Source organism: Pezoporus occidentalis, unplaced genomic scaffold, assembly GCF_034315485.1.
Source record: "Pezoporus occidentalis ecotype Australia unplaced genomic scaffold, CSIRO_AGI_Poc_V1 ctg133, whole genome shotgun sequence".
NCBI lineage: Eukaryota > Metazoa > Chordata > Aves > Psittaciformes > Psittacidae > Pezoporus > Pezoporus occidentalis.
The window spans coordinates 2,508,174-2,521,631 of NW_026913136.1; the positions used below are offsets into that span (position 1 = coordinate 2,508,174).

Here is a 13,458-nt window from a genome sequence, read left to right on the forward strand (position 1 = left end):
AGCAAGCTGGTTTAGAGGCCTATAGTGGGAGATAGTGTTGTGGGTATGCCTCTGTGGTGCATGTTGGACAAATGAGTTCTTGCTTCCCTTGTACTTCGACTTTGCTAATGCGCTGCTAAGCTGGTGCTGACAGATTGCACTTGTTATCATGTATGTGGCACAGCAGGAGCAGTCACGTGGCTTTTTGTTATTTCAGGGTGCAGGCAGAGAGAACAGGGGTCATCTTGGACTGCGACATGTAGAAATGCTGGTCTGTCTCAATGCATTGCTCCTGCATCAGATGAAGTCTTGTGGACGAAAACATCCTAACGGCAGTTTTGATCTTGGTCCTGCTTAGTGCCACAATTAACAAAAGCATAAAGCTGGTCAGCTGAGGAAGGATTCCCCACTAATATAAGCACAAAATAAGGAGAATTAAAACTGAGAATTAAGAAATTGATTTACTGATATTAAGGTAGCTCTGGAGCAGTATTCCTCCTTCTAAAGCATGAGGTAAATATGAAGTATATAATGAGTGTCTTAGCAGAGCTAAGGACTTCTTTTCAGTGCAGATTAGACCGCATTATCTCCATCAGCAGAGTATATTTAGGACTTTTGTCTGCTTCTAGAAAACTTCCATTGCAATCTTTTGAATTCATACCTCTGGGATTGTACAGAGAGTGGTGACCTTGTCTATTCTGTCACTTGCAACACATGTCTTTTATAGCACACCAAGAATGAGTTTTTTGGCAAGTTGAATCACAATATAAGGCAATATCCAGCTACTCCAGAAGATACAGACTTTTTACAGCTGCATCTCTTCTTGAGATTCTTAGTGAGCTAAAGCAGAAGAACAGTTACCCTGTTTTATTCCTGATTAGTTTCCTTAGAAGATGAGAGTTGAACGTATGAGATGTGCCTGAGCATAGAGTACTCGTGACAAACCGAATCATTGCACTGAAGTGGCTGAAAATGCTCCATATCTTTTGTTTGTTGTTATTCACAAAGTTCTCTGATTGCATCCACAGCACAGCCCCAAGAGTAGCTATAGAGGAAGAACTGTAACAGTGAAAGAGGGAAGAACTGCTTTGGTTGGCGTTTCCATGAAATAAAACAGCTGTGAACATGTCATCTATATGATGTGAACATGATCTCTATTTGTAACTGGGGGCTGTGAATTGAAGAAGTGATAGTAGTTTGATAACTTAGAAAGAAAAGCTATGAGTGATTAAGGTTTGGGGTAGCCAGCTTCCTTCATAATGTTTATATAATCTCATCCAGCCCTTCCCATGTAAAATAGATGGTTTTTTGTCTTGTTTTCGTAGATTGACAAGGTGACAACGCAAGATATTTGGCATGGTTTTCAGATCTGGTAATCATGTGCTGGGATTTGTCTTGCCAAGTGAGAAAACAAATTCAGGAAGGCTTGTTTTTATTTATTACTGATTTGCATAATTTGGATTATGGAATAAGGTTACCTTGGCAAAGTCACATTCCGAGGATTTGAATGTCTGGCCCTAAGTGGTACATTGTCCTAAAAAGGGTGATCAGCAATCCCATATCAATATGTTGGGAAATTCAAATGCAATAAAATAATCTGATAGGAAGCATCAGGTGTATCAAAACTAGGGAAGTCTTGGTGATGGAACTTGAAACCCTTTTAAACCCACTTGATTTGTTTTTTTTCTGCACAAACTACAAATAATATAGGCTTGGTGAAAATGTTCATCCTGTCTTGTGTTCTGTCAACACCATTCTTTTCCCTATCTTTCTCAAAAAAATCAGGAAAAACTAATCTTTCCTGAGTGCTTATAGATCACAGCGCTCTGCATGTTGATAAGCTCACCAGATTTAAATTGTGATGCTATACTGAATTGCTTCCCTATTATCAAGAAAACAAAGGCACCATTGATAAAATGCACATCTCAGTTCATACAACTGCAATGATGTTTGAACTCCTCACTTCTCAGCTACTCGTCTCCATCAAACATATCCTGTCACTACAAATTTCTGAGCAATTGCAGATACACTGTTGAGCCCCCCCTCAAAAAAAAAGCCTCCCACCTCCCCTCCCCCCCCCAAAAAAAAAAAAAAACAACCCCAAAAAGCAACAAAAAAGAATAAAACAATTTTAGATTTTCTTCCTCTCAGCCTATAATTTCTTGCTGGAAAACCCACACTGACAAAAACCCAGCCATCATCCAGATCTGAGTCTCAATTCCAGTAGGTGATAATAGTGGAGGCTGTAGCATGAGAGTCCTGCAAGTCTGTGTAATGTAAAAACTTAAGTGACTTAAGGGACTTTTGTTTACAAAAGGTGACTTCAGAAAACGTGCTAAGGCTCACGCACCTGAAATGGTCGACATAGGGCTTGAAAACTGATCCTGCAGGGAATGTTTTTTGTGAATCACTGAAAAGGAAAGGGAGGAAACTGTGTAAAATATCAGTGACAGCTGTGATTCATAGCCTCTGATTAAAACAGTGCAGGACATGTGCAGCAGTATGCAGGCAGCAGCTTTGATATGGAAATGTAAAAATAACGCGAAGCATATTCCTAAAGCAATTTGCAGGGAGGTTTTAAGCTCCGAAGTAACTCAGAGTATGCTCAGCTCTGAGGTTATTTTAATCATCCAAGGAGATACGGTTTTTGTGGATTGTTATTTTGTGGGGCGATTTTTTTGTTTTCAGAAGTCAAGCTTTCTTGTTTCCTCCAGAGCGTAGTGCTTCTATAAGTGTGACCCTTTTTTCTTTCTGTTATTTTTCAGAGAAATACTGCATTTGCTGCCTCTTGCCATTACTGGAATAGAAGTTGATAAGCAGAAGACATGTTGGAAACAATTGGTAATTTTTTTTATTTGTATCACTATTATTATGGCCAAATCAAGTGTGCATGATAGATTTAGGACGCTGGTATATACTGCTGAGAGAGGTTTTGTAAAAAATATTTATTGTGCTTAGAAATATATGGTGTATTTGAATTTTTGTATTTTGTATTTGAAAACAAAAATGGTACCATCATTTGTTTAGTGTGTTTAGTTTTTAGCCTGCTGTTTTGATTTCATTGTTTTAATCTTTAATTTAAAAAGTTTGTACAAAAAGGACAAATGTTTTCTATTATGGCTATTTTCAGCGCTACTTGTTTACTTGTCTGTAGCCACAGTTCCCGCAAGTAACTTTGTTGCTTGCCTTGTATGTGGTTGTTCCTAAACAGCTACTGATTAGGAATAATTATTGTCACAGATACACATCGGGCCTTTCAGGCCATGGAGCGTTTACAGGAAAAACTTCGGGATCGAGGTGACATTGCAAACGAGGAGAAGCTGAGCTTATTAAAATCGATGCTGCAGAGTCCTCTCTTCAACCAAATTCTCAACCTTCAGGCTTCTGTTCAGCAACTGAGAGATCAGGTAGGAAAAGCAGCCTCCCAGGTGCAAGAAAATTGCTAAGAAGGTGCAAAATAACCTAAATTAAATGTCTGCTAATGCTTCAGGGATCTGAGGAGGATGTACCCATTGACTTTACTGAAGTCCATAGTTTATGTATGTGCATTTTTATATGTATTCTTGTTACTCAAAATGCACGTGATAGGGAAATGATGATCCTGAGTGGGGTGTTAACATAAGGCCTTCTGTCTCTGTCCTTCAAGATGAACATGTTTTGTATGATTTTTTTTTTCCTACTATTCTTTCACTGCTCTTTTGTGTCTTAGCCTGCTAAATGACAATAGATGAGGGAAGCTGCAGACTGCTGATTTCAGAAGACTATGAAGATCTGTTGTATTTGTTTTTTTTGTGTAGGAATAAAAGATGAAAGAGAAGCAAGAGCTCATACCTCCTTTTTCCTTGCTCAGGGTTTTAAGTAAAAGTATTTTTCTGCATGTTTTCAGTGAGGGTGAGAAAAAAGGGCTGCAATTTGACTATACTTTATTAAATTACTGTAACATAATTTCCTTTTCAGCAGAATAAAAAATTGAAGAATATAAATGTAGTTCAGTAACTGAGCTAGGACTAAAATGTGTATCTGGCTTTGCAAACAGTTGTTCTTGTTGACTTCTGCAAGATGGGCAGCTCTCTGGCTGGTATGCAGAAATGCCGAAGTGGGAGGATGCAGCCCCTGCACACTGACCTTATCAACAGCATGGAGCTGCATCCAGTCTCTGTACTGCAGCTGGTGAGGAGCCCTCATGATCTTGGTGCTACTTCAGCTGCATAGCAGAAGAGCACAGTGGAATCATATTTGTGCTATTTTTCACAGACAATAAATAATTTGGAATGGTGTCTATAGTGCTCTGTGTGACTATGTCACATCTTGCATGTTTAGTATGTAGAGACTTGATAACATTGGAGTGATTTAGAAAATCTAGGAAAAAAACCCTGTTCTGAGGATTTGTTTGCTCTGCTACCTGAAAGGGATGATTGAACAGTAACATCCAGAAATTATGTGAATTACCTGAATTTAGTGAAAAGGCAAATTAAATTTTCACTTCCAGACGTCAGCTGTGAAGTTAAAGGATGCTTCTCTTTTTAAATACAGTCACCCGAACCAGTAAAATGAAGCAGCTGATACTACAGACAGGTAATTTCCGATGTGTATTTTTAAAAAAGCAAATAATATTTTAACTTCTGCCTTAAACTGACAGGTTTATCTGTGCAGAAGCTTTAGTTGCCCATGCAAGTTGCATGGTACATACCCAGTCTAGTTGACAGGGGAGCTACTTTGATTTGAATTCCTTTCCTGTCATGTGTTCATAGAATACCCACACATGCAAATATGTTTCTGGCCATTCTTAGATTTGGGTCAGCTCTTCAGAAAATATCCTGTATTTTCTGTATGGATTCTTCCCTAAAATACAACATGAGATGTCTCTCTCTTCTTTGCTTTATTTACACGTTTATAAAGTGTATTGAAACAGGACAGAGAATAAAACCATGAAATAGGCAATCATGTTGAAAAAAAAAATGTGTTTCTTGACATTTTCAAAGGCTTAGTTTTGTTCAAGGATACCCTTTTATTTTTCTTTTATGGCTGGGAAGGTGCTTTGCTCTTGAAACTCTTAAACTACAGGTTGGTGAAGACTGCAAGGCACGTGAATAGTGACACGTATCCCTGGAAGGAGACAAGTGTTTCCCAAGCTTTTGCAGTCACAGCTGTGCTGTGCTGAGCTGTGCAGCGGCTAGATGTTGCATGCTTCTATCCACTAAAGACTAAGATGCATAGATTTTCTGATACTTCATGTTGAGCTGCACTGACAGTTGAATGGCGGTCTGTTTCTTCTCAAGGTGAAGTGTAAGGGGCAGTCTGTTAAGCTGCTCCTATATTTGTAAATAATTTATATGTTTTTAAAGAGCTATAAGACTACGCAAAATTCTCATGAGGTCATCTCCCTAGTGTGGGAGGTGGGAAGTATAGGTTGAAAGAGAGGATGAGTGCAGAGAAGGAATATTCAGTTTACTCTCTAAGACGAGTCCCTGCAAGCACCCCAGCAGATGTAGGTCACTGAGACGTATGTGTGGGCATGTAGTGGCCTGAATAAATTTGAGAGTGGGACATATTCCTGTCTTGAGGCACTGTGTCTGGAAGGCGGAGAGGTGATAGTGTGAGCTCCATCTTCTGTTTGTGCAGCAAGTCTGAAAAATGATCTGGCAAATCTTGTAAACATCTGTTGTGTTTTCCTAGCAAAAAATAGGATGTATATACACAGTTTAGGCAGACAAATATTCCTTGCATTTTAGCAAGAGTTACTACTGTTTTTATGGCCTGAAATAGTAGACTTCCTTTTTGTTTTTCCCCTACAGATTAGTGATCTTTTAAGCATGAAAAGAACACCTGAAAAAGTGTGTTTCTGCATGCACAGAGATATTTTAGATCTGGTGTCCTATTTCCTTAAAGCTTCTGTGTGTTAATTAGAAATTGATACCTTTTGTTAGTTGGTGCATGCTTAGTAAAAGCCCCTCTAGTTTGCATTTGTTGCATGTGCAGTGGTGTGGACTGCGTGGTGTATTGCTTCATCTAGATGGAGATCTGCAGACTTCATCTAGGCATGATGCTGAAGTCTGCAGATCTGGTGCTTTGGTGCTTGTTGGTAGGGGCTTTATATTGTTAGTTGTTTTGGTTTTTGTTTTTTTGTTTGTTTTTTTTTTCTTAGACGAGCAGGCAGGATTTGTTTGCACCTCAAATCTATCATTGTTAAGAACTGGAGTGGGGAAAATCTAGAGACAGCAAAGGGGTGTTTTTGTCCTGACTTCACTAGTCACTTGACTTGAGGAGCACTAGGAAAGCAGGGCTTTTTTTCTGCCTGTTTGTATCTTTATTCTTCAGTGAATGCTTGTTTTCTCATGCTGAAGAGCAGTCTTGTTTGAAGATAAGGAAGTGACAGGAAAGAAAACCAGAGGTTGTGATGTGTTGAATTTATCAATAATATTTGGATCTCCAGGGGTCCCTTGCAGCCCTAATGATTCTGTGATCCTGTGATTTTCATTTGTTTCTAAAATACTTTAAAGAAAATAATCAGATTGTGCTGACAGTCCTCTCTGCTTCTTTCCTTTCTGTCTCTCCCTTGTCCACCTCCTCCTCCTGCCTCCATTCTATTCAGGGCTCTGCCTGAGCAAAATACCCTTCACTTGGCTGGGCTGCATTCCTCAGATTTTTTTCTGCTTGTGAGTTTGACCATAGTTTCTCATTCACAATGCAGTAGTGAGGATGAGTGCCCCCACACTGCAGCATGTATTGGATTGCATGGGATAGCTGGCTGTCAGAGCTGAAGAGGATTCAGGGAAGAATATATGTCGGATACAAGGAAGAAGTTACTATGAGGATGGTGAGGCACTGGAATAGGTTGCCTAAAGTGGTAAATGCTCCATCCCTGGCAGTGTTGAAGGCCAGGCTGGACAGAGCCTTGGGTAACACAGGCTAGTGTGATGTGTCTCTCTGCCCATTGAAGGGGGGTGGAACTAGATGATCTTAAGGTCCTTTCCAACCCAAACCATTCTATGATTCTAAGAAATGGAGAAACTGTGTCTTTCCATATTGCCTGTAAGCATTTTTTTTTAACTCTGTGTTTTGCACTGACTATAGAGGAGCCCTTTAGTTTCCATCCTGGACCCATTTTTGTACAGTGCTGCTTGTTGGTGTTGTGAAACAAAGTGCTTACAGGAAATGCTAATTTGGAATCTGCTTTGCCTGCCCTGAGGAGGAGACATAAAGGATGCACACACATACTCAAAACTTTTTTCTGTTAACAGCGTGTTAATATGGATTGGAAAATTTTTGCCTTTTTCTCCTACATGTACTATTCAGCACTACTTGTCAGTGGTATTTCAACTGTCATTCAAATCCAGTCTTCAGAATAGTGGAGTTAATAATCAGTTATGGAAAATACTTTTGAAAAAGATGAATAAATTTTACCTTCTGGTTTGGAAGGCAGAAGGAATGGGAGAATACTGTATTTTTGCAGTAATGTCCCAACTCATATAAGTATGCAGAAGGGATGAAATATTAGACTGAGAAGGTGGGCACTATATTGCCAGTTTGAACAGGATTTGGTCTATGAGAACATGCACTGTAAACCTAAAATATTAATTAGCATGGTTCTACTTCAGTTTTACACTTAGTGTGAATTTTCTAGGAGAGAGAAAATCATAAACCCCTAAGGAGGCTGTCATATCTTAATTGAAGAACTCTTTGAAATTTACATGGCGAAGAAAATGGTGATACTGGGCACATGCTCAGGTGAAATTTAATCTGCCCATCATGGTAATCTGCTGTTTAAACATTATAAAAACTGAAACAAGCAGCTGAAAGCAATCCTCTGTTAAGCAGTAGTAGAATGACATACATAGAATGAAGTGCAGGATGGACACAGAGCTCCTCTACGTACTGAGGGTTCTGCTGTATGGGATATTGAGTGATACAGGAAGTGTTTTAGGCTCAGAGGAGGCATATAATACAATTCATCGTAAGGGCAATGTGTGATATAAGCCTTTTATTTTTCATGTGTAGCTCCATTTTTATCTTTTTTTTTTTGCTGTTTGTACATAAGGAAAGTATTTTATTGTATATTAACAAAAAATAGTATCATGATGTAAACACCATTTGTATCATTCATATTACGATCAAAATGTCACATTTAGGGTTATTGTGGCTGTGATCTGCTTTACGTGCATTGCATGATTTTTCCATTGTTGCAGTTTGCTCCCTATACATTTCTTTGTAAAAACAGTGCTCTGTATAAAAGGGAAGACTTGACTTTTTATAAAGAGACTTCACAGATAAGGATTGTCTCTGTGTTAGCAGTCTGCATACCATATGGTAACATGGAAAAAATTTAAAAGTGAAATTCGTGAAGGCAAATAGAAGGGAAATAGACAGTAGGATGGGCACAGCAGTGGTTCCTTAGCTATAGTTTCTGTGCCTTAAAATTCTGTTTCTGTCCTTTTTTGTCTGCATGGCTTTTTCTTTGTAAAGCAGAAGGGGTTCTAGGTTTGTCTACGTAGTCTCAAATTTTCCTCTTAGCACTATTGTAGGATTTTTCTTCTTTTTTTCTTTTTTTTGTCTTAGGAGATGACTGCACACTCCACTCAAAGTGGAGAATCATGCACAGTTGGGTTTTATAGGACAATGAGGAATACCAGTGACCCTTCACCTGCTGCCATTTTGACGAATAAAATCTCAGGAAGCTCTTCCCACATTAAAAAGGTCCCGAGACAGAGTAATGCTGTACTTAGAAGGGTACTAAGAGAAATGGAAGGCATTTTATGTATTTTTCTCTTAAGTTTAATTACACTAACTGGAGTGAGTTACACTCTCAGCTGTTGAACCTTGCCTACTTAGTTTGAGGTTACCACCCTAAGGGCTGCACCACAGAGGTTATGTGAGCTTTCACTAATTTGCATTGTACAAAATCAGTAGGTTTGTTCATGCTATGCTGTTGCTTTAGGTTAACCTTGCTGGCTTTGCCTGAGCAGGTGGTGAGTTCGATACTGAATCCTTTCACCAAATGAGCTCTGATGATGGTAACATTCTGCAGCAAGGGCAGTTCAGCCCTATTTTATACAATGAGCACTGCAATTTAGAAAATGAATTTATATCCATGACTGACTAACATTTGTGATATCAGACCCATGTGCTGTGACCTTTGGGTGCACATGAGAAGTATTTTGGGTTTGCATCTCATGTACTTTAAGGCTGCTTTATCTTGCAGTGGAAATGTAAAAATGGTTTTTTGAATAGAAACAGTGCAAGACTGGATAATTAGGGTGGTGTTAGATACTCCTACAAATAATAATTTGAACCATGACATTTTTTTGTGGGAAGGAACATGACAGTGGGATGTATAAGAAGATTTGAAGGTGGAGGAGAACAAGAAACAAAAAACATTAATTGACCAAGTTCAGTGATACACTTTTATACATTAAAATGTATGACATTGGGAAGGTGGAAGTGTATTAACCTATTATATGGGCTCATTCAAATAAGAAGTGTAGTATGGCATAAACTTTATTAGTTTCAAATCCATGCATATAATGTAAGGGGAAATCTTGCATTCATGGAAAGGCAGAATTTGATTACATCTCTGGGTGTTGTTACATGTTATGAACTATGAAAAAAGATTTATCTACTTGTGCCTTACAAGCTTGTTGAAATAACTGTATGTGATTAAAGAAAGTGCTTGTATGCATATTTTAGGCATTATTATTTATTTAACACATAACCCAAGTGATTCCTCAGAAATATGGACAGCTGACTGTAATTACTGTGTGATAGAAATCACTCCATTCCAAACATCCCTATTTTCCTCTTTCCATTTTTCTATGGCAGAGCAAGCTATGTGCTGTTGAGGACTCTTCTTCCCAATGCTGGTTTGTTGTTTGTTTTCTTTTTCTTTTAACTTGAGGGTCTTCATCGACACAGGTGGTGTTCAACAAATTATGTTTGTTCTATTGTGTTAGATGAGAAGGAATTGTGTGATGGAAAACAATACTGCCCTTGTAATGACTGGACTGTTGGGAGACTGATATAATAAACCTAATGGAAGTAGCATGGTCAAACAGTTGAGACTGGTGCAGTAGACATTTTAAAATACAACTACAGTTTTGAAAATTGTTGTTGCTACTTGAAATTTGAAAAATAAGGTTTCAAGGAAGGGGGATCCCAGCCTTTTTTATTGTGGTGCAGAATGCTAAAAAATTTGTACCGTAAAGCTATGAAAAGTTTTTGAGGCTTTGGTCCTAAATTGTGGTTAGTGTGCCAGGTAGATATGAAACAGATTAATGTGGAGTAAAACAGTGCCTGTTGACAGTCAACAGGAAAGTAGAACAACAGCCAAATGAGGGTTCTTGGTTCACCTGTGCTTTAAACCACCACCATCACCTGCCAGACATTAGAGTTGTCAGCGGAGACATGCTTGAAAATAGGTAATTTATTATGGCTGGGCAAAGCAGGAGAACTTTCATGTTTTCTTTTCTGCTCTTTAAATGAGTGTATTGTCAGGGCTGACTGTGTAAAGGCACAGCTGTGGTTTTTAGATCAACCTGGTGATTTTAGACTTGTTCAGTAATTTTGTATTTAATTGTAGCTCGTGTACAGGGTCACATTGGCAGCCATACTGCATAGTCACGTAGAAACCCTGACCAGTGAAATTTGTTCCCTACATAGCTGGTGGTTTTTTGTTTTGTTTTGTTTTGGGTTTTTTTTTTTGTGGTTTAAGCCCAGCTGGTAACTCAAAACCATGCAGCCGCTCTCTCACTCCCCCCCACTTTTTCCTCCCTGTGCTCCCAGAGCGATGAGGAGGAGAATCGAAAGAATGTAACTCCACAGGTTGAGATAAGAACAGTCCAGTAACTAAGGTATAACACAAAACCACTGCTGCTACCACCAATAATAGTAATGATAAGGAAAATAACAAGGGAAGAGTTTACAACCCCTCAACACCCACTGACCAATACCCAGCCCAACCTGAGCAGTGATCTAACCCTTCCTGGTAACTGCCCCCAGTTTATATACTGGGCATGACATGCTGTGGTATAGAATACCTCTTTGGCTAGTTTGGGTCAGGTGTCCTGTCTCTGCTTCCCCCTGGCTTCCCCTGCTCTCTGGCAGAGCATGAGACTCAGCAAGTCCTTGGTCAGAGTAAACATTACTTGGCAACAACTGAAAACATTGGTGTTACCAACATTGTTCCCAGGCTGGAAGTCAAAAACACAGCAGTGCCCCAGCTGCCAAGAAGGAGAAAAATGACTGCTACTGCTGAACCCAGGACATTTTTTAATTTTCTTGTAAAAAAAAAAAAACAAACATACATTTGTTTTTCAAAATACCAGGACTGTACAAAAAGCTTGTTCATATGTATTTACCTCTACCTTTGTCTTGGAGTACTGCAAGCTGCAATGCTGATATGATGAAAGAATTTTAGAGTATAGAAAGTAATTTTTTATTATTTTCATAAACTTCTTTCATGTTTTGTGCTGATAATTCACACCTTTACATCAATTATAAATATTAATGATAATTTTTCTTTTTAAAATGTCTCTTTAAAATTACAGATTAGGATTTTGGATATTTTTAACAAGCAGTTGACCTGGTATGATGCTTTTGGATGAAGAGGAGGTTTCTGCTCTGTCTGTAAATCTATGTTATCATTAATCTTTTACAGGCAAATATTACACTTTCCATACATTCCACTGGTGAATTACCACAACTTCTCCACCATGGTGCAAACACGGGGTCCTTGCCACATAATGAGTCATATCTGTTGGCTCAGCAGAATGGCAGCCCAGCTAATGTTCTAGAAGCATCGGTGAGATCCATTACTCCTCAGCTTAATGGGAAGTCCTGTAGTGATGACTTTGAGCAGCTGATCAGAAATATGTCTCAGGTAAGCATGTTGTCTGCTAACTACAAAATGCAGGTCACGGATTGTCTGGAAGATAAAAATATGTTTGTTTAAAAGCAGTTGAGCTGTTAAGCAAACCAAAACTCACTTGATACATTAAAAAATGAAAGAAACAAAAACAACTTTTAATTTGAGGAACAACTGGTAAATGAGAAAACAGTTGGAAAGTAGCCTTGACATTGTCACTGCTGAGTTACTGTCCTTAGCTGGGCAGTGTGCCTCTCACAGATCAGCATGCCATTATCTTTCCTTGCTCATTGTAGGACTGCTGCTCTGTGCATGAGGGAGATGCTTTGTCAGAGCAAGCTCTTTGTATGCATAACTAATGAAAGCTAGTTCTGTGACTTGCTTGGAAATAAGGTGGAAAATTTGGTTTTGGCCTTGCTATGTGTTGTTCTGTAACCTTACTACTTTCCTGTGGTGGGCAGAAATGGCCCTCAGGTTCCTTCAGTGGCTTTGAGAATGGCCAGGCATATATTCTAGCATTTTTCTGGTTAGCCTGTAATAGAGCCAAATAATAGGGGAAGTCTTCTGCCGTTCACCCTGGAGAGCCTTTTTCACAGTCCTGTTTTTTTACTCTTTTTGGAATTCAGCCCTTTTTTCTAGTTCTGCTTGAGACTTGGCCTATACCCTCTAAAATTTCATAGATATATATATCCTAGTTTAGTCACTACTAAGCCTAACCTTGGTATCTTTAGCTGCTGTTTCCTGATTTCCTCTTCTGGGCTGTAATAATCTTTATTTCTCAAATCTCTCACAATTGTTCCTCTCCGTATGATAGCGAGAAGTCTTAACTGAACTGTTCTTCAATTATTAGCTAGTGTAACCTTGTCCAAAACTAATTTCTAAGTTGTTTATCACATTAACTCATACTGCTTTTCAACATTTTTAACATTGTACCTTTTTCTTCTTTTACGGAACAGGGTCGTCTTGTTGAGACCATTGAGCTTACTAAACCTTTAAGTGGTGGTCTGGGCTTCAGTGTCGTGGGACTTAAGAGCGAAAACAGGGGTGAACTGGGAATATTTGTGCAAGAAATCCAGGAGGGAAGTGTGGCACATAGGTAAGATTATGACTGGAATATTTTACTATACAAAGTGCTAACATGACACTGCAAATTTATTGTGTTATTGCTGTTGTTTTTGTGGTACAAGGGCATGTGTCTCTCATGCTCTTAAGCTATACATTATATGAGATTTAATATTATTACTTACCTCTCCAGTTTATGTAACTTCGGAACAGGGCAACATATTATCTGTTCAGAGTTTCTGGAAAATACGTAGGTAGTTCCTCTGTGGTTTTTTGTATAGTATCTCCTTTCCAAGAGGGAAAATGGGGAATTTGCTGTTCAGTGTTACGGCTTTTAAAGCTGAAATACAAATTTTGCTGTCCTTTAATATACTGGGAACATTACACACAACTTGGTGTGAAAAGATCAGTTGTAACTGGCAGGATTGTTTGTTAGGTAGGGTCCTACTCAGCAGCTGTGAAACGCAGCTTTTAAGCCAAGCAAGGATTGACCTAAAGTTGTTGGACTCTCATTTTAATGAGATATTCAGCTTATGTTACCAGAAATTATTACTATAATA

General features: G+C 38.7%; 1 protein-coding gene across 18 annotated transcripts in view; it reads left to right on the forward strand.

The window, feature by feature from the left end:
• The window catches only part of MPDZ (multiple PDZ domain crumbs cell polarity complex component), a 96,956-nt gene that overhangs the window by 5,450 nt on the left and 78,048 nt on the right, over positions 1-13,458 (forward strand). For 4 of the 18 annotated variants that reach the window (XM_062609025.1, XM_062609026.1, XM_062609023.1 and 1 more), the window contains exons 1-4: positions 2,107-2,820; positions 3,220-3,386; positions 11,630-11,851; positions 12,793-12,932. In XM_062609025.1, the coding sequence (XP_062465009.1) occupies positions 2,805-2,820; positions 3,220-3,386; positions 11,630-11,851; positions 12,793-12,932 (545 nt within the window). In that variant the 5' untranslated portion in view covers positions 2,107-2,804. Of the gene's footprint in view, positions 1-2,105; positions 2,821-3,219; positions 3,387-11,629; positions 11,852-12,792; positions 12,933-13,458 lie in introns of those variants that run through there. The other 14 variants (XM_062609034.1, XM_062609035.1, XM_062609037.1 and 11 more) reach the window with 7 other exon arrangements.